General features: G+C 33.7%; 4 protein-coding genes across 7 annotated transcripts; 2 read left to right on the top strand and 2 right to left on the bottom strand.

Annotated features, from left to right (window-relative positions):
- LOC133289941 (ras-related protein RABH1b-like) lies at nucleotides 1-8277 on the top strand. 3 transcript variants are annotated; one of them, XM_061487983.1, is made up of 8 exons: nucleotides 1-51; nucleotides 298-484; nucleotides 2224-2294; nucleotides 3364-3383; nucleotides 3475-3564; nucleotides 4081-4192; nucleotides 7410-7500; nucleotides 8007-8277. In XM_061487983.1, exons 2-8 carry the CDS (start codon nucleotides 368-370, stop codon nucleotides 8145-8147), a joined length of 642 nt encoding a protein of 213 aa, XP_061343967.1. In that variant the 5' UTR covers nucleotides 1-51; nucleotides 298-367; the 3' UTR covers nucleotides 8148-8277. The 3 variants fall into 3 exon arrangements, with proteins under 3 accessions (XP_061343967.1, XP_061343964.1, XP_061343968.1); XM_061487980.1 differs by lacking the exon at nucleotides 3364-3383 and having other exon boundaries at nucleotides 3476-3564; XM_061487984.1 differs by lacking the exons at nucleotides 1-51; nucleotides 298-484; nucleotides 3364-3383 and adding an exon at nucleotides 1207-1497 and having other exon boundaries at nucleotides 3476-3564.
- Nucleotides 8278-10244: 1967 nt separating this feature from the next.
- LOC133289952 (expansin-like B1) lies at nucleotides 10245-12445 on the bottom strand. Its single transcript, XM_061488000.1, has 5 exons — nucleotides 12307-12445; nucleotides 12094-12200; nucleotides 11217-11398; nucleotides 10920-11052; nucleotides 10245-10451 (listed from the first exon to the last, which is right to left on the bottom strand). Exons 1-5 carry the CDS (start codon nucleotides 12443-12445, stop codon nucleotides 10245-10247), a joined length of 768 nt encoding a protein of 255 aa, XP_061343984.1.
- Nucleotides 12446-20304: 7859 nt separating this feature from the next.
- LOC133289921 (haloacid dehalogenase-like hydrolase domain-containing protein Sgpp) lies at nucleotides 20305-23200 on the top strand. Of its 2 annotated transcripts, none has more exons than XM_061487952.1 (5): nucleotides 20305-20522; nucleotides 21917-22034; nucleotides 22185-22336; nucleotides 22442-22703; nucleotides 22780-23200. In XM_061487952.1, exons 1-5 carry the CDS (start codon nucleotides 20491-20493, stop codon nucleotides 22954-22956), a joined length of 741 nt encoding a protein of 246 aa, XP_061343936.1. In that variant the 5' UTR covers nucleotides 20305-20490; the 3' UTR covers nucleotides 22957-23200. The 2 variants fall into 2 exon arrangements, with proteins under 2 accessions (XP_061343936.1, XP_061343937.1); XM_061487953.1 differs by having other exon boundaries at nucleotides 21920-22034; nucleotides 22780-23197.
- Nucleotides 23201-23365: 165 nt separating this feature from the next.
- On the bottom strand, nucleotides 23366-25764 carry LOC133289907 (pentatricopeptide repeat-containing protein At1g32415, mitochondrial). Its single transcript, XM_061487935.1, has one exon. It carries the CDS (start codon nucleotides 25762-25764, stop codon nucleotides 23527-23529), a length of 2238 nt encoding a protein of 745 aa, XP_061343919.1. The 3' UTR covers nucleotides 23366-23526.
- Between the last annotated feature and the right edge of the window lie 1313 nt (nucleotides 25765-27077).

Genomic DNA, 27077 nt, shown 5'->3' with positions numbered 1-27077 from the left:
TTGAAATCGATATGCTATGCTCATATTGATATCTAAAAGACTGAATGACAGGTCAGCCTAATTGGATCATTACTATACTTATTTGTTTAAGTGAAAAATTCTACTGTATTTATATTCGGAGAGGAAAAAAAAATACAATTCCTAAATTTGAAATCCAGTAATTTATACCTTCTTTCAAAAAAATTAATAATAATAATAAATTCAACTGTACAGAGAGAGTTTTTATTGTAGTAGTACTAGTACCCAAATAAAAAGTGGCTAAATTATATTAATAAAAATAATTTTGGCATGGTTCAGAGAAATGAGGAAATCTGAATCAGGAGCGGCGTTTTGCTGAGTTTTGTTGAGTATCAGTGATATTGTGAAAATGGCGCCAGTGTCAGCTCTTGCAAAGTACAAGTTGGTGTTCTTGGGTGATCAGTCTGTGGGCAAAACCAGCATCATCACTCGCTTCATGTACGATAAATTTGATAACACTTATCAGGTATTCTTTTCTCTTCACAATCAGATCCACTTTCTCGGGCAGTTCCAAGTTTTAATGTATTTGTTTTGATCATGGGGGAAAATAAAATAAAAAAGGATAACAAATGCTGTACCTTAGTTAATTTCTATGCTGACCATTATAATGATCGATCTGAATCGTATTTCAGATTCAATTTATGCTTTTTTTAATTTGTTAATTTTTGGTTTTGAGAAGGAGGTTAAACAGATCACGGTTTTCCTGTGGGGGATCACGGGTTTTGAGTTTGCAATAATTGACGACATTTTGTCAACTATGAATTATAATGCTAATTTAGATTGTGGGTCTTATTTCGAACGAAAAATTGATTTTATACATTAGGGAGAGAAAATAATTTGCGTCTTGGGTTCTAACTTCTTAGCCTCTAACGTGGATGGAAAATGTGACCTTTTTATCTGTTTTGGAGCGGCTGGATGGCCTTGCCGGGCTAGCCCAAGGCCACAATCACATAACACGTGAAGCACATGACTTCCATATACATGTGTTCCCTCACATTTTCCATACACACGCATGATCTTTACACGTCAAGCGTTGTGCAGCCTTACACTATAGTGGGGCCCACAGAGCAAAATGGTTATAATATCACACTTCCCATGCTTTGAGGGAATCTCCTCTACCTTATAAGTAGAGGTTTCAATTTCACTAAGCACATCATCTTCTGATTCTTCTCCATCACGTAAGTTTATTGTCACTCTGCCAAATTCACTTCTCAGCTACAACCGAGTCCAAACACCTCCTGACCTCCTCCCTTCACTCTTAGCTAGCTTGAGGCCAATACGGTGACACTCAAGAGCGTTGGTCCATAACACTGCCTCCCTTGTCATCGTCAGATCAACATACTTCACGCATACGGGAAACAAACCTCCATTCTCATTTTATGACTAGCTCATTATCAATGAATCAACTTTCCAAAAAGCTTAAGCTTTTACTCTTTACATCTCTATCATTCCCAATTCAACTTTATTTGAATGAATAAGGTAGTACTGATTGAACTCCCTAAAGTTTCTAATACCATGTCAAAGAACCAACTATTACGTTATAACAATCGAAGTTCATGAATGGCTTTATATCTCAAGCACTTCTGATTTTTTCTGATTTTTTTTTTAATAAGGGGGTAATGTGACCTTCTGATTTAACTTCTGTAACTTATATCTTGAAAAATACCTATTATTCGAACTATTACTGAAGTTTTAACAGCAAAATACCTATTATTGCTTGGGTTGCCTTTTCGTACATTTTATGTAAGGATGAGAATAGGATCCATTTGAAAATTTTCTTTGATAATTTTGGTCTTTTTCTTTTTTTGTACATTGGTTCTTTTTCTTTGCTTCATTTTGTAATGATGCAAAACAATATTTGCATTCTCCTGTCTTTACTTCCTTTTCTACCTGCAAAGTCAAATCATAATTAGCAAGTAATATATTTAAACATTATTTGTCAGTGTGATCCATTCTTTCAACTTGATTATAGCATACATATTACTAACTTGCTATGCATATATCAATCTGGGTTATATAAGTAATTTTCATTCTTTGTTTCCTTATTTGTGCACATGCGTGTCTGCACTATAAGGTATCTTTCAACTAGGTTGTCTTATAAGCATAATGTGCTTGCATATTTGCACCAGATGCATTTTCAAAATGGATTATATTTTTTAATCTTTTGCTTGTACTCAAACTTATTGTTTTTAATTGTTCAAACAGGCCACAATCGGTATTGATTTTCTATCAAAAACTATGTATCTTGAAGATCGAACTGTTCGGCTGCAGTTGTGGTAAGATGTGGCATGATCATTTTGGGAATTCTATCAGGAAGGGAAAAGAATGGTATTAGTGAAAAGAATGGGAGGTGAAGGAGGGGTGGGGTAGCTTCCCTACCATTGTTTGGTAATTTTAAATGAAAGGGGGAAGAGGAGTGTTAATGCTATTACTGTTACAATCTCATTTTGCTCTTCTTTATTGAATATAAATAGATATTGGAATACTAAATTTTGGAATCTTATAAAGCTTTTCGAGAACAAAATATATTTCTGCTTTAGCAATATACTAAGGATGTAACAATTGCCTATTGGGAAGATATGGGTTGATATTGGGTACTCTTGATTCCCTCCCATCTTTAAAAAACTGAACTTCCATGCAAGTGAGGGAGCACTCTCCTTTCCCTTTATACTCTCATTCATTAATAAATACATCATAATTTAATATTTGTCATGTTTATCCTTGATTAGATTCATTTTTCATATTTTCTATTTCAAAGATTTATTTGGTATGCTCAGAGTGGCCTTTGAGTACGTGATATTTTTTGAATGCTAGCATCGAAGTTCTTTCATTCTCTTTTTGAAAATCCTATCAATTTGGTATTGAAATCCTTTGATGTTATCTCATACCTTTTAATCTCTCTACAATGTCCGTTTGCAGTGGCTTTTAACTATTCTTAATTATTCTGCTCTAATGTGTTCATCTGGATTTTGATTTAAAGCATAAAAACTGGTTTTTGAAGTTGATGGATTTAATGCTAAACATGATGCTTCTAGTATTTAGACATCTTCTAATCTGCAGCATATGGTGGTTTTAACTGTTAGTCGTTATGGATATTATCCTTATCTCTTTCCATCAATTTAGGAGTTATATTTTATTAGGGATTTGAATTGCAATAAGATTTAAATATAAATTCATAGAGGCTGAGAGGAATTCTCTCAGACAATTTCAAGTACTCTAAAATAGAACTTTCCTATTTGTATCTTGTTTAGCTTTATGCCCTACTTCATGTGTTCAAAAACTGCTGCATATTGGTTAATCAGGGTGAGGTCCATGAAGTTTGATGTGTTTAATTGCAATTTTTAGGTTCCATAAATTGGCATTAGTCAATTCCTTCAGCAATTAATATTATTTTTTAATTTCTTTTTCCTTCAAAACCTTTATTTTTTTTTTTCATGTGCATGACATGTGGCGACAGGGATACAGCTGGACAGGAAAGATTCAGAAGTCTTATTCCAAGCTACATTAGGGACTCGTCTGTTGCTGTCATTGTTTATGATGTTGCAAGTATGCCATTTAGGATGTTTAATTTCACCTATTCTTTTCTTTTTGTTGCTTTTGCATTATAATAAATAATAGTTAAGCAGATTTTCTCAAGTGAATCTGTAGCATAAGAAAAGTTTTTAATATTCTAACCTTAGATTAATGACTCGTTTGTTTTTATTTTGGATAGAAGCAAAATGTTCATTTTTTACATCGCAGGAAGCACAATTCCTCCCCTCCTGCATTGTATTTTTGAGTATAGATTACATTACAATGACTGAATACAAGGACGCGTAAAACCCGGGGAACATGACTTGTCCCTCATAGTCTGGAGTTACCTGTGTCAATTAACTGAAACATTGTCATAAACCAAAACTTTCTCTGCAAGTAATCATCTCTAACAGTTGCAGCCTATTAACCGTAGTTACCTTCTTGGATCTCTCTTGATGATTTCAATCATCTGTGCATAATTTTTTGGGTATTTACCCAGAAGACTTTGAAGGTTGCATTCTGATTATATTCAGTTTTCTTATGATATAGGCCGTCACACTTTCCTAAACACATCAAAGTGGATTGAAGAGGTGCGCAGTGAGAGAGGCAGTGATGTTATTATTGTTCTTGTTGGGAACAAAACTGACCTTGTGGATAAGAGGTAATAGCTAATCAATGGTAGAATGACTTCATCAGATGGCTTATACTGGCCTGTTTCATGGCATGGTTCTTTTGTTTTCAATGTACCTCTTTGATTTTGATTAATTATTAATTTATCATTTTTAGGGCATTTTCAGCCATTTCTTCTTAAATATATTTATTATCGGATATGTGAGCATAAGAGACACATGGGGCTGGGTGTAACACCCCGTATATATCCGGGAATGTTATCATAATATTGTATTAAGCTGCGCTTAATTAAAAATGCGGAATTACTTTTTCTTTTCAATTATGATGTCATTAACATTACCAACTTGCTTAATAATCAATTAATAAAACATCGCCTGTATGTAATTGCAATAAAACAGCTAACTGAAATACCTCATAACATAGATAATATAAGTGTGGCTCTAGTCATGGAACTACAACAATGTAGACCGGACCATCTAACAGTTTCTACAACTCCAATCTAAAAGTACTAACAGAAAGTGTCATGGACAATCCCCATGCTCACTCAAATAAGGCAACATGCCCAACATCAGTCTCAACAACAACATAATGATAAAAGGCATAAAACATAATCAGCATCAAATTTCCAGTCATGCTAACAAATAAGCAGAAACAACATAATCAGCTAAGCTCCGGCCTCCTGCCGCCTGAGGCATCAGTACCCATACTACCTGATCCTGAAATAAGCATTCCCCAAACGTGGGGTAAAATCTCTAATCTAGAAATCTCAGTAAGTCAGTGAGTCCTCAATGATCTTCCACCCCAAGCTCACTTACATGTGCAATATAAGTTCAAAAGCAGTTTATCATTTATCATTTCTAAAACAATGCAATGCAGCAGATAATCATGCCATGTGTGTCAATACTAATCTACTGGCCAGAGACAGTGCAGGTATACGTCTATCACCTACACACCGTGCAAGTACCACTTGCATTCACCCCGGTACACCGTCTTGTATGACGCTACATACTCAGGCTTCCCGTCAAGATGAAACAACACATGCATATTAAAAGCCATTACATGTAAAGTTCAATCAACATATCAAATATCCAAAAGCATGTACACAGCATGCATAAACCATACCCCCATTGGACATGGTGGAACCACAACATGGCTAAACCGAGGACACGAAAGCTTACCTCGCAAGCTAGCTATCCAATAACCAAGAGTCCACAGCTCAACGTCCAAACACAGCAGATTCACAATCTGTTATGGACCAACATTATATTAATAAACATGTACCACATGCATATAACTTAAAGACAACGCCTTTCCTTACGTTTTACGTCTTAAGGCTCCATACCAAGCCATAAGTCCATAATCACAACGATTCTGACTTAAATCATTAATTACAGAAGTTCAGCTTCATCAATCTAGGGTCCACAAACCCCTAATAGCCTACTGTACACACAACACAGCTACTGTTCTGCGAAATCCCAGAATATCCGAATATTCCTCGGGACCATATCCGGATATGCAATATCCGGATATCTCACTGGACATATCCGGATATGCAATATCCGGATATCCAGAATCCCATATCCGGATATCTATTATCCGGATACTCAAAACCCATATCCGGATATCACATATCCGGATATTTCACGAAAGAATGCAGAAAATGCATTTCGTGAAGATATCCTTCCAAGGTTGGGTTTTTAACGATTTTAAGCACCTAAACATGCATTTCTAGGTGTGTTCAACATTACCCAACAACAAGTTATCAGCTTTAAGCCTTAACATGCATCAAGCTTTCATTTTTAAGCATTAAACTCAAGATCAAAGGTTGGTACACATACCCCAGCTCAAAACTGAAGAAGAGGTTGCTCTTTGGAGCTCACAATCAGCCCCTCAAGACTGACTCAACAAGGTGCACGAAATGGACCAACAAGATGAGTCCTTTCCTCACCAAGGAAGCTACTTGGAGCTTTAAACCACCAAGAACAAGATGACTCCCCTCCAAACTCTCCAACTCAGAGCAAGAACCTCACAAACAGCAACTCATAAACTCAGAAAGATGACTCTTTTCTGCTCACAAGATTCACACCCTCAAGCCCAAGTGTTTCGGAAGAGGTAACATGGAGGTAGAAGGTCACAAGGCTCACACAAGGGAAGAGAGCACCAACACAGAGTAAAACTGATCAGCCACCACAAGACACTCACGTATAGAGACAGTTTTCTAGGGTTATGTGCCCTTAAAAGGGAATTTATAGCCCAAACGCACTTAAACACACAGTATTAACTTTAATTGCTACGCTAAGCATTTTAATCCCAAACTTTGGATTCTGAAACTAGACATTTTTCTAAGAATTATCATATTTTTTTCGTAATTTTCTGAGCACCTTTTCGGTACGCGCTTTTCCAAGCCAGTACCGGTTTTTAGCACCAGTTCTCATTATCTGGACTTGAAACTCGTTTTACAAGTCTTACATATCATTCTAGTAATTTTCATACACTTATTATAATTTTCCGGGATACTTTTTCGGTACGCATTTATATCAACTAGCAGAACCGGTATCTGCACTTTTCTTCCGAAAAATGACTTTTAGCATTATTATTCACTTACTATGATTATTAAAGCCTCATAATAATTATTAGGGTCAATTATGGAATCATTTCCTATTTTCTCATAATTTATTTATTAAATTCCTTAATTAACGGTGCGGGTTCTTACACTGGGGGATTAGGGAAGAGGGACAGCAAAAAAACTATTCACAAATTTTATCCAATATTGCCTTCTGTCCTTTCAGCGTGGCTGCTTTACTTTAATTGTCTGGAAAAACTGCTAAAATCTGATTTTTTTTTCTTTTTTGCAAAAAAAATTCTATCTAAACACTAGTTATAAAATAAATGTTGTTTCCTGATTTGGTGAACTCTGAAAATGCTTCATTTTCTTATGTCCTAACCAGTGCTCAAAGAATGTTGCTTTATTTTTAATAACGAGTCTGCTGGTCACTGTTACTATACTATACAAGATAAAGTCTTAGGAATTAGCAGAGCCCTAGATGATGTGATTGTCCTATGAAAGTGGGAGTTAGATCTGCTCCTAGGCTTTAGTTTCTTGAATTGTTTGGCCCATGAAATGTTCCAAGTGTGCTCTGCACTGTTGTTTTGATGTCTTGTATAAATGTTCTTTTGAGTTTTCATTCAGCTGCTCATTGCTGGTGTTGCCTTTTATTTATGAGAATATCCTTTGCATGAGTTTATAGGCAAGTCTCTACAGAGGAAGGGGAAGCTAAGTCTCGTGAGCTAAACGTCATGTTTATTGAAGCTAGTGCAAAAGCTGGCTTTAATATAAAGGTAAGCCTCCCCCTTCTTTTCCGATAATTATGCAATAACTTGCTTATTTACCATCGACCTGTAATGATTAAGAACAATTATATGCTCATTGCGTCCTGTGTGCTTATATTTTTCTCTTTCTGATTAAACTTGTTAGGAATAGTTGAATAAAATTTTCTTGCATCGTTAACTATATAGCTCTTGCATTATCTTGGGTGAGATATTGGAAATGGTTCCAATGTGGGATAGTAGATCGCATCCATTTAAATTATTGTGGTAGGTGTCATTTCCTAATGAGATATTGCAGAATGCTTACAACAGTTGGTTGTTTCTACTAGTCAAATTAAAATTTTCCCCAAAATAGCTTCCTGTATGATGGAGATAAACTCGTTGCAGTTGTGTATGACTTTCAGAAAGCCAACTGTTTCCCTTACAGGATTACTTTCATTTGCTTGCATATAACTTTAGATTGTACATATTATCTGGTTCTGGCTTATGGTGTATTGCTTTGTCAAACATGTATTTAGGCCCTCTTTCGAAAAATTGCTGCGGCATTACCTGGAATGGAAACACTATCTTCCACAAAACAAGAAGATATGGTTGACGTGAACCTAAGATCTTCTGGTGGTCATGAATCTCAACCTCAGTCGGGTGGATGTTCTTGCTGAATGTGCCTTATCTCGAAGTTTTGTATCTTTCTGCATCATACTATTTGTTTTGAAATGTACGTGCCTCAGATCTGTAAAGGTTCATTAGTGTTAGACTTTTAACAGCATTATATGAGAAAATTTAGAGAAAACAAGGGGAAGAACTAATATTAATTCAGTTGGTTGGTTGATTAGTTGGCTATTCATTATTAGTTATTTTATTGGAAATATAAACATTTATTAATTCACTTTCTTTATCATCATTGTTAAAAGCCTGCTAGAGATGCTCATACATGCATATGGAGGAATAAATCTTTGGAGATACCAAAGATTTATTCCATATGAATACCAAAGATTTATTCCATATGGAGATACAACACACATTCACAAGCTATTGCATTAGTCGACTGAATTAAATAATCTTATATCTGATCAATTATACACATATTAGACAAACTGCTGACAATGTTGGCATCTAGCAAGTTAGAGCTTAGTTGGATTACGACAACTGTATAACTATATAACTATATATATATATATATATATATATATATATATATATATATATGGAAAAATATTTCTCCGGCAACTTGAGATAAATTTATCTCTGGCCACTCCAAAACTACGTCGTTTTATTTATTTATTTTCTTATATTAATATGGTTAGGATTCTCTTTTTTTCTCTCTCTTCCTTTATCACCATTGATCCATCTTTGTACGATTATGATTTAGTAGTCGGAGATTAAATTATCTCAAGCAACTTGAGAAACGATATATATATATATATATATATATATATATATATATATATATGAGTTGTTTATTTGACCAAAAGAAGACAACGCTGAGGTGAAATGAAAATTTCCTCAAGGAGGTGTTTAGTAGAGGATAAAAATTTTTATGCCTCGAAATCATGATTACCAGGAATATGTTAGGAAAGTGAATTTCTTGGGAATGTGATCAAAAAACTGTTTGATAGGTCAAAATATTTTCTAATTCTATGTTTGGTTGAACGTCGAATATTACCGGGAATGTAGGGTGGCGCCATCATCGCGCTATTAGCGCAGGAAGGAATTTTGCTGGGCGCTAGTGGCGGGGAGGCCAAAATATTTTTCCACCTCTCGGAAATCCAAGAATATCACCCCAATGTTCACGAATTAGAATTATGGGAAAATCAGATTTTCCGGAAAATTTTCACAATTTTTATACCAAACATGGATAAATAAAATTCTCAAAGTCACTCTTTCATGAATCTAAAAAAATTCCTTGTACCAAATGTCTTCCAAAAGAAAATAACAAAACAGAAAACTCTTACGGCTGTTGCATTGGGTCTGGCTGAATTGACTGGCCCATTTGACTTGAACATTTTCACAGGTTAGGCTTAATTTTGTCCAGCCAACAATCTGGCTCACTTGGCCCAGTAAATATATTGGGCTGGCTAACTTTTTTGTAAACACCCTCATAAGTCGTAAAGACAATTCACTTGGACAGGTCAACAACAATCTGGGCTTTTGTCATTGGCCATTGGAGAATCAAATATTCTGTCTCCTTTTCCGATTCCTGTACTCCTAATTAAAAACTGACGATTGAGTAAAAAAAAAAAATTCTTAGTTGGCAATAACTTTTTTCAGTTGAGCTGTTTATTATTTTAGCAAAGTTGATTGTATTCTCCCCTTTTATAGTTGTTGTACGGGTGCCATATTTATTCCGGAACCATTAGAGCTTGTTTGAAAGAAATTATAGGACCTTACGTGTATATTTTAACCTTTATAAAAAAACACAAGCCATTTGTTATCTCTAATTAGTTTTTCACAACCTCTCTTTAAAGAGGTTAATTCTGATCTCAAGGTACTGATGATACTCTATAGCTTCAATAACAAATGAAAAATAACTGATCTGTCTAGAGGTTTCAACATTGTAATTAAGTTTATATGATTAGAGATTTAAAAATGTAAAATAATTACTTTAATACATTGGAGTCGGGCGACATGCATAGAATGTATATGCCATCAACATCACTACTTATTAAGAGAAAAACAATATCATAGAAGAGGGGGATAAATGTAAATATTTCATGAAATGGTCATGGAAAATTAATGAATCAAATTTTGCTGCTTCTCTAAAGGTTCACTTGTACCCCTGAGTCGTATGTTTCACCAGCCTTCCAGTTTTGGGGTATGTTATTAACAGGAACAACCCATGTTTCTTCTTCATTTTCTTCATCACTAAACAACATCCTTACAGACAATGGGCCACTCGGTGGAGTGGTAGATGTCCAGACTGCCCCATGACTCCTGTCCAGTAACTTGCAGACAAAGTTCTGAGTCTGCACAGATTAAAAGAGATTACGGTCATTAATTATCAATGCTGATGCACTAGTAATGTTTCCTAACGTGAACGGTTTGGCTATCTATAATGCTTTTCACCCTACTAATAGTGCTAATTGACATTTTTCAGAGTTGAGCGAATTAAGGATCTCTATCTAGTGAGTAGTGATTTCAATATAAAAATCAATTATTCTTTAGTCAAAAACCATGATTGTTTCATACAATTGAGTATGATATCTTGAGTACTCAATTTTTATTTTTATTTTTTTGATACAAGTGGGAATTAAACACATAACCTAATATAACCTATCCATACCCCTCACCACTAGATCAATCCTAATGGCTCAAATTTTAATTACGTCCTTACTACTAAAATTATCTGATTACAAATTTTGATTTAATTTGGCCAAAAGATTTAACAGAATTGCAACTTATCTCAAGAGAAGGAATTAGCAGATATGTAATACCTCACAGAGCTGCACAGCAGTTATGTCTCTGCTACCTTGTTGATACCATATGACAAAAGCCAAGTAATAAGGGTTGTTGCTGCTCTCATCTATCTTGAATGTTATGTTTTTGTAAGGATAGCTGCATGCAACACTGGAGAGAGATAGAAAAAGGGAACCAAACCATCAATTAAGTCTTTAATTTCTGGAATACTTGCAGTTTTACATAATAACAAAAAGCCAAATATTGATGCTTTAATATGTATTGAGGAAGGTTTTTAACAGGCAATGAGTTAGATGATCAGGGTTCTATCTTACCGTCTATATTCAATATCAACCACGCCAAGGCCTAATAGAGAAGCAGCTGCATCAGTGGTCTGAGCCATCCGACCAAAGGCACGTTTGCTAAGAATGAAATCAGTGTTATCACTTGAACCTTGATCAGTTATAACTACGGTTGCACCCTTGTCTGAGCAATAGGCACTGTTGGTACACCTCACCTGTTCATTGTTGACAAAAAGTAAAGCATAATAAGTTTTAATAAATCACTTTCAACCTTTGGATGTATAGTACTTTTATTAAGTTACAAAGTGCTCTTGAAGAATTACGTGTGTAAAATGTCAATGACCAAATGACAGAAATAAACCAAACAAAAAAAATGCTAGTACATATATGTGCAAGAGTGAGATTCACTTATAGGTTAAGTATTAATCAAATCTTATTTACAAAAAAAAAAAAAAAGTATTAATCAAATCATTACTTTCTTCAGAAAATACGCACAATCGTTTCCTTTTCTCTTTTGAAAACATGCAAAATAAGTTTACGGCACATATAGAACCACAATGTATAGTCTAGTGACACATAAATTTTGGGTTTAGCGTGTCTAATTCAGAAGGACACGTGTTGTGTCCTTTTAGTGACTTACACAGACCGATTATACTCGGTGTAATTCTGAAAAGTTATTTTTTTTCACTTTACATGTCAGCGATGTGGCTAAGGAGAGAGAAAAAAAAAGAAGCTTCATAGATTTACACAAAGTATGACTGGTCATACTTTGTATAAATCATCTAAAAGTACACAACTTGTGTAATTTTAAATGATAGTATTTTTTTTTCCGTAGTGACACATAAATTTTATTAGAATTTCTCTTCAAACGTAGTAATACTAATTAACTTGATCAGAAATTAGGTACTACCTGGTAACAAGCGCCACAGCCAACACCGTTTCGATAAAGATTCGATGCAGCTGATACGTCCCCGCCATTGACTGTAGCACCAAAGGAACCAAAACCACATGCACCTACTGCAATGAATTCAAAGAAAGCATATATATATATATATAAATGAGAGAACACATGTTCAAAATTCTCAGTTGATTTTTTTTGTTATCCTTCTTTCAGTTTTCTTACCATCTGTCCCATGTTCTTCAGAATTTGGGTAATATGCTGCCCGAGAATGAATAAAACAATCTCTGCATGAAGTATCTGCCAAAGCTTGCATGAAAAGCAAGGTGGTAACAAGAATACGACAGTAAATATAAAGCGCCATATAAGACAGAATGGAAAATGAAAATGAAGTGGAGATTAAGGAAAGTTTGGCGATGCATGAAGCTAACCAGAGATTTCTTCTATTTATAGAGATTTCCGTCAATGTTACCAATTTTGACATTCCGAAGATAAAGAAAAAAATAATAATAAATCACATTCTAAATGAGATGAGTACCATTGTAAACCGCTTAGACTACGAGTTACTCGCCTATATGATGTTGAAAACCATTCTCTGACCTTTCAAAACTGCAGTTCTATTTAGTTGCCAAAATAGAAATGATGTTTTCACATAATTTCCTATTACATCATTCTTTATAGTCTCAATTTACACAAGTGGGTTAAGCTGATAATTAAAATGATGCTACTTCCTGTGGCTTATTTTTAAATTTGACAGAAAAATACTTATGTAAATGTAATGCTATTCAAATAGCATTAGCCAAAGCTAGAGATGTTTGAATTAATGTGAGAGCCAATTGACCTTTGCACATACACCTAACAGGTAGGTTTAAACCAAGTTTCAATTGTTCTGAATGTGAGAATACGTATAGTACTAATAGGAGAAAAGTTAGGCCCTTCTGCACTTTGATATATATGTAGGCATCTTTTAGTGTTCCCATTTGGTAGTGTTGGAGCCACGGAGAATCGTATTATACTTGCTTTGGATTGTATTTAGACTTAAAATAAAGTTAGTATAACATAAATTCGTTCCCCGTTATCCTTTTTATTCCTCATGTATTGATCCATTATTTTATTGCATTGCCTAACTTGGTGTGAATTTTGAATTCCTTGCCCCCTCTTGTAAAATTTTCTGATTCTTCTGTTGCGACTTGGACAAAAATCACATAACGAGGACATGGAACTCGATCTGTGGAAAGTGCATGAGAAATATCATATCAAATTTACATACTCTCTTAAAAGGACGAGAAAACGACCTTTAATTTGATATGATAATTCTTAGATGTGCTCAATATAAATGATTTCTACTTTCCAAAAAAAACATATATAAATGATTTCTTAAGAATTAATATAATTTATAATATTTTTTATTTATTATGGAACCCACCCACAATTAATATAACCTACGCAACTTTAGACATGTTAGTGCTACTTTGAATGCATATGATAGTGATTATCTACTCGCTCTATGTATTAATACTGGTATTTATACAATATTGACGATTTCAAAAAGATCCATGTATGCTGAAGAAGACTGGTATGAGGAAGTCCCTCGAACCACATCAGCAATGACATGGAAACCACTTTGGGGCCTTGGATCCAGTGTGGCAATTATGTTATGCAATGGGAATATTAATCTTAAGGTTCTCAATTTGCATTGATCCAATAGAAGTTGTCCCTGATGCATTATAATCCTTAATTTGAGCTTAACTTCAGCTCTTTCTGCACTGTAAGTTCCACAGTTGCCCCGTTAGGAGTTAGTCTGAATGGGTACTCTAACAGCCTTTACGTACCGGTAATGTTATCATTGCATATGGTATTAAGCGCAGTTACAATAATAATAGTTGAGTTAATTAAATTACGGATAAACTTTTTCTTTTATTAAATCCTTAACTTTAAATATTAACCATTTCCGTAATCAATTAAAAACAACACTGTAATCGTAAATGCAAAACTCGCGGAAGCATAAAACTTATTTATTATAACCCCTCTAAGCAATATCATCACATTAGGTTGTAAAATGACACTTTTTCAAAATTTTGTACAGTGGGAATCGATTCCCTACCTCAAGGAATCGATTCCCAACAGCTACAGTAACACACGAAAGCTTCATTTTTGGCTCCCCTGTTTTAAGGAATCGATTCCCAGCCTTCATAGTGGCTGAAAATTTCGTGTTCTGTTTCAGGGAATCGATTCCCAGCAACATGGAATCGATTCCCTACTGTGAAATCTCAGTTTTGACAGCTTTTTGACTCCACAAGGGACCTATAATTTCATTCCTAACACTTTGATACTTAATATAACATATGTACCCTTACTAATGTAGGCTCTAGGCCCTTCCATCATGCATAATCTAATACCAATGTATCATTTTACCTCATTCACCAATTATGTTGCCATTTATGCATCATATGGCTCATTTTACATCATAAGTGTTCAAATGCCTCAAAACACAACATGTGTGGTCATGGACCCAAACCCTTTACAAAGGATATATATACTAACGAGCCAAATGACAAATTACAATAAGTTGCCCGATATCATATTTGAATCCAAAATCTTAAGATTGTAGGTCCATGAGTCTTTCGCACTTATATAGTCTTCACTTGGTTCATGTTTAATCGACGTGAGACTTTATTACCACTCACACTTCAATATTTCTAACATAAGATAGATATGGATGAACCATCAGCACACAAAGAACAAAAACTTAAACATGCACGTAGATAGAAAAGTTGACTGTTATGCCTACCTTTTTCATGTATATTCTACTCACTCTTTTCTAATACCATTAAACCAGAATTTAAGAGAAAAGAGGAAGGACACAAGTTAGTTGAGATTCTAATTTAACAGTATTGAAAAAGAGTAAATAAAATAGACATAATATTATATCCCAAAATATATTTCGTGTCAATTTAATGTGTGGGGAACTTGCTAGATACCTAATAACCTAACAAAGTTAAGATATTTAAATATGTGACATAATTCTTAATTAATTAATCACATATCTCGTACATATTTATGGAAAATACTAGTCCCATGTAGTAGGAGATTAGTATATCATGTCATAGACACAAAATATGTGGGGTCTGTAACATCCCTTGCTGTTAAATTTTGTAAGGAATATTACATGTTTTCTTATATATATATGTTTTCTCTTTATGCATCGTTAGTGAAATAAGATGGAAAAAAGTTGATGTTATTAATTAATACATATTGATGATAACAACAGTAAAGAAGATTATATAAACATCTACCAACATTACTTTATAGGCAAAGTTAAGACATATAGTTACATACGTAAACTATTTTACATAGGTCCTAAGTCTACTAAATATTACATCACTTCAGTTTATATTTTACATCACATAATTATACAATACAAAAGTCTTATCCTAATCTAGCCTATAGGTGTAGGTCTCCACGCTATCAACATAGAATATGGAAGCAGCTCCTTGATTTTCTACTACAATATAAAACTCTATGCGGTCCTCATAAGAGTAAATATTGATACTTCATCCTTCACCTGATAAGCTTAGACTAGGCATTATGATTTTCTAGAAAGGTTAGCACGAAACAAACACACGTGAGAAAATTCTCAGTAATATTGAGGTTTTCTAACTATAACCATTTCCAGCCGTAATAACGAAAAATACCATTCTCTCAGATATTTCAATAAAATGAAATAATATAATAAATAATACATTGCATAATATTTAACTGAAGCTAAATAAATTTCCAACTTTGTGGTCTTCTGCATATGAAAAATTTATTGTGGAGGAGCTCAAACCACGATAAAGCGTCCCTTACCCTATAATCGTCTGAACCCAAACTCTGTGGTTCAGTTCATAGCAGTCTTCATCAGTTAAATATACACACTCTCTTCATAATTATTTGGTACCAAACAATTCGTCAACATGATAATCAGTTGTTGTAAAGAAATAAAATTTAAAAGAAAAACAATATACTGCAAAAGGATAAAATCAAAGAATAAACTCAACAGAAAAATATATAAAGAAAAGAGTTCGGTAAAAAACATAAGAATATATAAGAAAAGAGTTCGGTAAGATGACAAATATATTAAACTTAAACATCGTTTTCCCAAAAAGATTGAAAAGAATATGAGAGAATGTTTTTAAACTTCTCAATATTACCTTCTGTCTCATCGCTTTCCTCTTTTTCGTTTTATGTTGATTTTTCTTTCTCTCTCTCTTTCTCTTCTCACTGGTCTCTCTCTCTTTTTTCTTCCTTCTCGTTGCTCTCCCTTTCTTCTTATGGACAGCGATGCATATATATATATATATATAAAGAGAATAGCTTACGGTTAAATTAGATTTCATTAGATTTGAACGAATTAGTTAAATTATAACTAAGTAATGATTACCTTTCAAATAATAACTAACCACGTAATCATCAACGTGTAAGTTTCTAGAAAATATTCGTAAGCGGTCATCAGATGGTCTTACGTTATATGTTTATGTTTTTATTTATTTTCTGTAGTTTATTTACGTGTTTTTACTTTTTAATCAATTATTATATTATTATTTTTTATTATTTATTTTATTATTAACATATTATAATTTGCATACATTTATCTTAATTTTTAATTACTTATTTTTTTTTTTATTATTATTTTACATATACATAAACATATATATATTTACGTTCACGCGCTTCGCGTAAAAATTGAGTTAGCGCCACTTTGGAGCAAAATGCGCCATTTTGGCACTAAAGGCGCCAAAAATGGCGCTACTCGCGTTGGGCCCCCTTTTTTTTTTCTTTGTAATCTTGGCGCCAATTCTGGCGCTACTTGCGCCATTTTTGGTGCTAATGGTGTGACATTAAATTATTTTTTTTTAATTTTTTTTTTTTGAATATTACAAGGTCCACTCATTTATTTATTATTATTATTTTAAAAGAGCAGATCCCATATATTTTGTGTCTATAACATGTGATATTAATTTTCTACAATATAAGACTAGTATTTCCCCATATTTATTCAGCTTCACTAATAGGCCAATTTTGAGATGTGCTATACATGTTAATATTAGATGCATTTTCTTATACGTCTTGCTATTTTCATATCTATATATAACAATATTTATAAGAGAGACCAAAATACAACAAGAGAATAAAGAGCGGCTAAAAAGACTATGAAATAAAATAAAATAAAAATTCTAAAGAAAAACTAGGACCGAGATAGGCCTTAACTATTTTTTGGTAAACTAGATAGATATGTATGCGTGTTCCTTAGTTGAAAGTTAATAAGGTCTCGAACTACATGAATATGTGATGAATATGTGTGTGTGGAAGGCACAACATTATACAGTAAAAGAGAGAAATTTAAATTCTGTTTCTATTATTTTTTTATAATTGAAAAACGACAATTTAATAAAAAAACTTTTAAATGATAATAAATTTTCTTTTAATTGTTTTTTTTTAATAAATTGTAAAAAAGAAAAAGAGTACAAAGGAATCAAAGAATCTCCAGAGAAAGTGGCCAAATTGAAAATGATCTGTGGAGGTGGAGTTGGAAGTTCAAAGGAAATCGACAAATGATGCAGTTGATTAATATTAGTATATAAACTATTTTCAAAAAAAAAAATTATGTGTAAAAGTTGTTTTCAGCGTAGTCCCTATATTTCATAGTAATTTTATGCAGTTATCGTAGTATTATAACGACAACTTATGTAGCACCGATACTGACACGGGAGACGTGACATGATATGATACGACACTCTGACACGTTAATTCTAAAAAATATTAGATTTCGACATGTTAGAACACGTTTTGATATTAAATAATATTTTTAATTTATGTAATATATATTGTATTTAATATTCAATAATTTAACAAAAAAATAAATCTAAACTTATAATATTCATACATTTTGCAAAGAAACATAAGATATCCCAAATATTTATATTAAACTCAATAAAATGGTAATCGTAATCCAACGAATCTAATAGTTGAAACTAAAAACTCAACGCAACTTAACCTTTTAATATTGTTTTGAATTTTTATAACGTGTGTTGGAGTGTCAGGGAGTGTCAAAGTGTCCGAGAGTGTCGGACACAACACGTCATAATTTTTGAAGTGTCGGTGCTTTATAGATGACAACTAAGGGGTGAGACGTTGATAAAAACAGTTACATGTATAAGAACTAAAATTAAAAACAAATATTTAAGGATCATAAATAAATCACAATAAAAATAAATGTAAGGTATAAGACCAAAAATCAACCCAGGGAAGGCTCAAAGACAAAGTAAATATACAATTTATGTGGATGATTATTTATAATTTACTTGTATATTGCATACTATCAGTATATAATGTAGAAGGAATTATAGTAATAAAATATAAAAATGAAATTTGACGTATGAAACTGGCAGGCCAAAATTGACCAGATAGTGGAAGAGTATTCTGGCTCCCAAGTTCAGCGAGAAAAAAGCCTAACCATTCACTTTCTGACACTCTACTAGGTTTAAGATAAAAGAAATAACCAATTCCGTTCTTTGCTTACTGAAAAATAGGAAAAAGAAAACGAAAAAAAAAGGGTTTGGGATTTGAGCAAAAAAAAGAAGAAAAAAAGAAATTTAAAAAAAAATTCTTTTCACTTGATATTATAAATTTTATTAAAATATCCTTCTTTTTTTCTCAAACTCCAAAACAATGTTGTTTTGGGACTATATGAGTCATTATAGAAGAAACATTAATTCAAAATATCAAACATACAAATTTGATGATCTTTATTTTCGTGTAAACACTTATTTCAAATAACAAAACAAATTAATTTGTTGAAATTTGCTCATCAACACGTCTTGAATAATTGTAGGCAAATTAACTTTTATTTAGTTGCAAACAATTATCTTGTTAAAATATTTTGAGGTTCTTTGGATGTACAAAATATAAATAAAGATAGATAAGATAAGATGGTGGGATAAAGTTAAATAATGGTAAGAGTATGATAAGTTCATTTCATATTCTATTCTGATGTACCCTAAATAAACAGGCTGATAAGATTATGTTAACTCATCGAGAAAAATAATAATATCAAATATAATATAAAAAAATAAATTTTTTTATTATATAATATCATATAAGTTTTTTAAATTGATTTTTATTTTTTTTCTTTTGACTTATTTCACATTAGTTGATGTTTTAAATTATTAAAAAATTCGTTTACCAAAAAAAAAAAAAGAATTATTAAAAAATTCTAAAAATCATAATTTTAAATAAATATGTTAAAAACATAAAATCATGACCAAATTATAATTCCATAAATCTTAGACATAAGAAAATTAAGAATATAACGAATCAATTATGACTTCATTAACCAAAATAATAATTCAAATCACAAAATAAATACAAATATAGAAATAGATATCTGAAATAAAAAAATTATAAGTAAAAATTATATAAATTATTTGGGATTTGATATTCTATCTAATTTTTTTATATCTACTTTACATACTCATATTTGAGAGATGATATTCTCACTACCAAAATTTTTCACTACTAATTTATTATCTATCTAATCACCATTTCATCAAAGAGAGAGAATAAAGTTTTTTGAAGAGAGAGAAAATACTAATCCAATGGTGATTAGATAGGTAGTAAGTTGGTAGTGAAAAAGTTTGATAGTGAGAATATCCATCCTATTCATATTTATCGTTATATTAGAATCTCAATAAACTTTCACCCATTGTCTCTCCCCTGATATTCTGATCCACCATGTTGAAGATAAATGGGTAGAATGAACATAGAAAGCAATGGGCATAATATCCTATCCTCAATAAGAATTCAAAAAAGTAAAAAAGAGATAAAAAAATTAAGGAATATGATATTGTGCCTACCTTTTTTTTCATGTCTAGTTTACTTATTCATCTCTAACCTTCGCACTTTCTTAAGTAGATTAGGATTAAAAAAAAAATATTCACAATATCCTATCCTAAAAACAAAATATTATCAAAATTGTTTTTTGGGAAGGTTATATTGACAAAAAAAATTTCTTACAAATTTATAAACTACACTAAATATAACTTGTCATACACTTTTTATTGAATTCTGATGAGTTTAGTCAGTGTAATTTGCAATAAAAAAAATTGTTAATATAAGTCCTCCCAATATTTTCTTATAAAAAAAAATAAAAAAGCTGAAAGGAACATAAAATGGAAAAGGAGAGGAAGTAAGAAAAAGCACATGGCATATCCGCAATGTGTTGTTGATACTTTGGCGGATTCCATTTGTTGATTCTCCTTGCGAAGTAACTGCCTGTCTGCCTCTCTCTCATACCTTGTTCTTTTCTTTGATCTCTTATATTATATATGCGTATATCACAGTTCCCACTAATCTAATTTTTCTTTCGCCATGACGGCTTCTTCTGAGAATTGCGTCGAAAGGTAACGTTTTCGCTTCCATACATACCATCACTTGTAGCAATACAGTGCTCGTTTTCGAATAACTTCCCTTGGATATTAGGTTATGCTCGTTTAATGCAAATAAGAATATTTGATGGATGGATCCATACACCCACCCATTTTGTTTATAAACAAATTTGTGTATTCCTGGCACTGTTCTTGTTGAGATCAAGATCATATAGAACAAAGAGAGAGAGAGAGAGAGAGAGGAGGATGAGGTTGGATTTTTCACGCCAAAATTAGATATCCTGTTTTAGTATTTAGCTTTTCTCATCTTAAAAATTAGAAGCAAAACCTTTTGTTTTGTGATATATTCATCATATATGTGCAAAGTGCCAACTTCTATCTCCTAATGTGATTGGATTTTTATATATTTATTAAAGGGATTTATTATTCTTATGTTACATGATATAAAATCTATTTCCTGCACACATAAATTCAAGATGGTTCCACTTTAATTTTTTTTTTCTCTCCCCTGAAAATAGATCCCACTTGTACAAATGAGTCTCTACAATATGAGAAAACTATTAGTCTCTTTATATATTATTGTGTTGGGAATTCAAGTGTGAGTGGTAAAGTCTTATATTGGTTAGGAATGAACTAAATAAGTATAATTATTCTGGTGGATTATCGCTTGCCCCATTGATGATGATATTTCCACCCTGAGCTCCCCTGGCTGCTGTACATATTGAAGGTGTATCTAATTTAGGAATCTGGTGCGAACTAACAATCTGTGCCGTTTATGATGAATTTGGTGCTGCTGCTTCCTGCTGTGATTAGTATTTATATAGAACTACTTTTGGATTTCACATAACTTCTGCTAATTAGCTGAGTGTGTGTGTGGTGTATTGCTAAGTGGTGTCAATGTTAACTTCGAGATCAGTTTAGTTGCTATGGCTTGAAGCAGAGTAGCAAATCTCCATTTAGTCGTGTTGTGTATCTTTGTAAATATTCACAATCTTGGAATTAAAGGTGGAAACTGGAAATGCCTGCCACTTCTGTTGGTTAGCATCCAAATTATGATCAAGCGTCCACCGTCCTTAGATAATTAATTTTTAGAAATATCTAATATTCAGCTACATATTATCTACTGCATTGGTTTACATGCTTTCACTTGCAACTATATGAATTAACTCTCTATGCCCAAACTAGTGAATGCATGGTGTGTAATGTCATAATTTTCGTATTGCTGTCTTCTTGTTCAACCGAACAACCGCAAATGGCATACTAGTATATAAGATATGCTTTGCGTTGTTAGATATGTTTGGGATAGTTGGTTGAGGCTTCTTGATAGAAACTTCAGTATATAGGCATATTAATATATTATGTTCTTTCATTTACTGCACCATTCACTTATTACCTTCATGTTGTGGTAGTAGCAAGAGTTCTCTCACCGGACTTGCTCCACTCGAAGCGGTGCTCTTTGATATAGATGGAACTATTTGTGATTCTGATCCACTCCACTACTATGCTTTCCGTGAAATGCTCCTAGAGGTAGTGTTTCTTTTCTAGTAAAAATGTTTTAAGGCAAAATATTTAGAAAATAGATATTATATAGTCCTTTTATCGTATTTATGAATCCCCATGACTAAGGATGTGATCAATAGCTATTAGAAAACTAACAGAAACTTGGGTGGTTGTCAGATTGGTTTCAATGGAGGTGTTCCCATAACAGAGGAATTTTTTATTAAGACTGTTGCTGGCAAGCACAATGATGATATTGCCTTGGATCTCTTTCCTGGTGATATGGAACGGGGTTTAAAGTTTGTAGATGAAAAGGAAGCCATGTTCCGGAGGTAAAGCCTATTTTCTCCCCACCCACACACACACACACACCCACCCTCTTCCCCCTTGTGGTTCATTTGAAGCTTCAGAAGATAATACCCTGATGGACTATCCAGATTGGCGGCTGAGCAACTGAAGCCTTTGAATGGCCTCTATAAAGTGAGGAAATGGATTGAAGATCGTGGGTTGAAGCGAGCTGCAGTTACCAATGCTCCAAGAGCAAATGCAGAACTTATGATCTCAATACTAGGTCTCTCAGATTTTTTTGAAGCTCTTATCATTGGTGGTGAATGTGAACATGCCAAGCCTCATCCAGACCCCTACTTGAAAGGTCTTGAAGCTCTCAAGGCATCAAAGGATCACACATTTGTATTTGAGGTCTGCATTTTTATGATGCTTTGTTATAGAATAATTTTTGTCTGCTTTTGTCACACCTTCTGTTTTGTTGTCATAGGATTCCGTTTCAGGGATCAAAGCTGGAGTGGCAGCTGGGATGCCTGTTATAGGTTTAGCTACCCGAAACCCAGAGCATTTACTGATGGAAGCAAAGCCTGCCTTTCTGATTAAGGATTATGAAGATCCAAAACTATGGGCAGCTTTGGAAGAACTTGACAAGGCAGGTGCTCGTTAAGTTTGAAGTACTAATGCAACCAACAGAGTTTCTTGGTAAAAGCAGGTCTCATATTCAATTCACAGGATCACCTGCATAATTTTATTACAGGGGGCAACATTATTATACTAGTAGTCCATAATCAATGGTGCTTTGGAACACCGAGAGCAAACTGTTATATTCTATTTATATTTTGCAATAATGTCATTGTCGGCTATGAAAACTCGGGTCAAGCCCAAGGAAATTGCAATACGCAAGTGTACTATTGTTTACACAATTTAATCTATCACAAATAATTTACAATATATTTAAAGTCATTAGATAAGAGCTGGACTACAATTTGGATTTTTCACAATCTTTTCACAACTGTCCACCAATCGGGTATTTGGATGGAACACAATACTACTACATTTAAAGAAGTGTTATATGGATGGAAGAGAAAGGAGAAAATGGGAGGAAAGAAAAGGCTTTGAAGAGATGTTTGGTGTTAAAAATAGCAATAACATCTCTTCAACTCGCCGATGTAATTTATCATCCGTCCAAAAAAATATGAACTCTTATCTCCAGGTGTCTTCTTCACTCTTTCCGACCTCATTTTCTACCTGAAATTTGCAGCAACATATCTTCTACTTGTGGTACTAATCTATCTCCTGATGAGAAAACATGAACTCTACCCTTCACCAATATCCAACTACAGCCGGGTGCCTTCCTCACACCTTTCACCCTCATTTCTTTTCTTAAACTTGTCTCCTCAATGTGCCTATTATTTGCAGCATATATGTTACAAAGGGCCACATAGCCTGGTGCATTTAAAGGATCCAACTCAAGCAGTCGTTTGGCAGCACGCCTAGCAACATCTGCATCTGTTTTACTCAAGCCACATATCCCAACCAATGCCCCCCAAATGGCATAATTTGGTTCAACAGGTAGCCTCAAGACAAACTCCTCTGCATCCTTCACCCTTCCTGCACGGCCCAGAAGATTGATAATACTAATATAATGCTCCAGGCCAGGTTGAAGTGCATAAACATTAACCATGGCAATAAATAACTCCCACCCTTTATCAACAAGACCCGCATGAGCACATGCCGTCAGGATACCTAAGAAAGTAACAGTATTTGGGTAAATTCCAGATTCAAGCATGGTTTCGAACACCTTTATAGCTTCGTTGGCCCTCCCGTTATCTGAAAGGCCCATGATCATGGAGTTCCAAGAAATTTTGTCCCGATAAGTCATGTTAGAGAATATCCTATATGCATCGTCTATCTCCCCACATTTTGCATACATTGAAATTAGGGAGTTCTCAAGAATCAAGTCATATTCATGTATTGTCTTCAACTGCATACCATGTAATTGCCGCCCCAGATCAAGATATGCAACCGAACCCATGGCTCCAAAAACAACAGCATACGTAGAATTTATAGGTGAAACGCCATCAGCCATCATTTCAGCAAATAAGCTGATAGCTTCAGCAATCAGCTCATTTTGGACATACCCATAAATCATTGAAGTCCATGCAATGGAATCCCTATCAGGCATGTTATTAAATAGATTGCATGCCCTTAACACTTGCCCCGCACTAAGATAGCCAGCAATCATGCAAGTCCATGCAATTCTGTTCCGAATGGGTACCATGTCAAACAACTCTTGAGCCTTTTCCAACTGACCAGCCTGAATATAACCATTGATCATAGAATTGAAAGACTGATCATCACAGTTTTTCAGATCACCTTCAAACACATTGTGCGCAGAGTCCATAAGACCAAACACAGAGTACATCCTAACAAGACTTCTACGTAACCTACCATCATAATCATCAAGCTTCCAGCTGTTAACAATTAGCTGAGCATGTAACTGCTTACCAAGACAAGGAAAACACAAACCAGCACATGCATAGGCAAGAGAAATAAAAGTCTCCCCATTTGGTTTAGCATCAGAAAGTCTCATATGAAGAAAAAGCATCAATGCCTCTTCATACAAGCCATTCCAGGCGAACCCACCAATCATGGCTGTCCAAGAAACAACATTTTTCTCCGGCATAGTCCTGAACAAACAATAACCCTCGTCCACATTGCCTGCACGACAATAACCAGATATCATACTAGTCCAAGTAATTACATTCTTACATTGGTCCATCTGGTCAAACAAAGCTTTAGCTTCATCCATTCTACCACTTTCAGCGTAACCCGCAATCATGGCATTCCAAGAAACCACATTTTTATTAGGAGTCTGTTCAAAAACCATCTTTGCTCCTTCCAAATCCCCATTCCTAATAAAACCAGCCACCATCGAATTCCATGAAACAACATTCTTGTCCGGCATTACATCAAACAGCTTCCTTGCATCTTCAATCCTCCCCACATCAGCAAACCCACAAAGCATTGCGGTCCAAGAAACAACGTTCCTTTCGGGCATGTTCTCGAAAAACCGACAAGCCTCGCTGAGCATCCCGGATTGCAGATACCCAGACAACATTGCATTGCAAGTGACGATGTTTCTGTGAGGCATTATGTCGAACAGCATTCGAGCTTCGTCGACGTAACCCTTCTTGCAGAAGTTGGTGAGCAACGAGGTCCAGCGAACAACGCGGGCGTGGAGGTCTCTTCCTGAACATTTCTGAAGGAGGTTTCGTGCTTCGTGATGCCACCCACTCGATAGATAGTGGAGGAGCAGAGAGTCGTCGCAATAGGATTTTCTCAGAAACGGTAATGGAGCTTTCAAGGGTTCAGAATGGTTGGTGCGATAGCGATAGCGATACCCAAGATTGGAAGAAGAAGAAGAAGAAGAAGAAAGAGGGAAGCGCCTTAAACTCAAAGTAGAGGCCCGCATTAACCGCTTTTCAAAATGGGAACTCTTTTTTTATATAAAATGAGTGACATCCATGCTCGTCAGAAACTGCAGCGGCGCAGGAGAAATTACGAGTGATGACTGAAGAAGAAATATTGCCCAGAAACGACAAGTCGATTCTCATTTTATATTCCCCTTTTTTTTTTCACGAATCCATTCACTCCTGTAGTAAAACTCATTAGTATGGAAGCTTTAAAACTCATTTTAATATAATAAAATTGGTTTTACTATTTTTGTAAATAAGTATATGTATTCATCCTATCAAAAGGGTATCATTTTGGGTTGAAAGATAAAAAAATTATAATGATAAAGAGACTATTATAATCTTAAAATAAATTATAATTATAAAAATACATTGATTTTTATCTAAAAATAACGTCATTTTGAGTTCAATAAGATAACTTACCTGTGTTCATCACAGAAAAAACAAACCCAATAATATAAGGGTTTGTTGTTTCTCTCCTAAGAGATAAAGTTATCTCAAATAATCTCAAAATTATGTGACTGTCATTTATGGAGTTAGGAAAATTAATAAAGGGTATTTTGGTAAAATTGATATAATAAAGAAACAAACAAAATTTCTAAAATATCTTTTGTTAATTCCTCAAGCAATTGTTATGGATCTGACATAAAGACCGTAGAAGGCTCAAACAAGACTAACAGCTAAGAAAGAAATTAAGTAAATTTTTTTTAATTATACTAATCCTAGTGCAGTAACAATGGATTAAGAATTGAATCTTCAATACTTTTAAGAGGCTTACAAATCCATTTTTATCTTATAACTCATCTATAAATAAAGGATTAAGGCAACCAAGTACACATTTTCTAAACTCTTTCTTAGTTGAGAAAGTGAATCTAGATCCTATAGAAATTGATTCTCCAGGATCAAACATTGACGTCGTTTATCTCATGTTAGAAATATTTTTTCATAAAATAAATGCATTTTGTCATGGAAAAATGATTGGTATTTCATATAAATATAATAATTATAATTATCCAAAAGTTATTTAGCGTGCAAAAACTTTACTCCCTTATGTACTAATGACAATTTTGTTTGAAATTCTTCTCAATGTAAACGAAAGAACTTAATTCGAAAAAGGGTTTCATGATCCTAATAAAGCATCATCGAAATAATTTTGTATATTTTAAAAAGTATCACATCACTTAACACTTTTATATGAAGCAAACAAATTTTACTTCGGTTAAATAACTTTTTGAAATGTTTAAAAATTTAAAACAAACGAAGCCCAGTTCTTGTACCAAATCACCATAACTTTCTTTATTTAATGAACATA

Source organism: Gastrolobium bilobum, unplaced genomic scaffold (assembly GCF_033153095.1).
Source record: "Gastrolobium bilobum isolate Gb01-03AN ecotype WA unplaced genomic scaffold, APGP_CSIRO_Gbil_v1 utg16824, whole genome shotgun sequence".
NCBI lineage: Eukaryota > Viridiplantae > Streptophyta > Magnoliopsida > Fabales > Fabaceae > Gastrolobium > Gastrolobium bilobum.
This window is presented reverse-complemented; position numbering and strand designations above follow the sequence as displayed.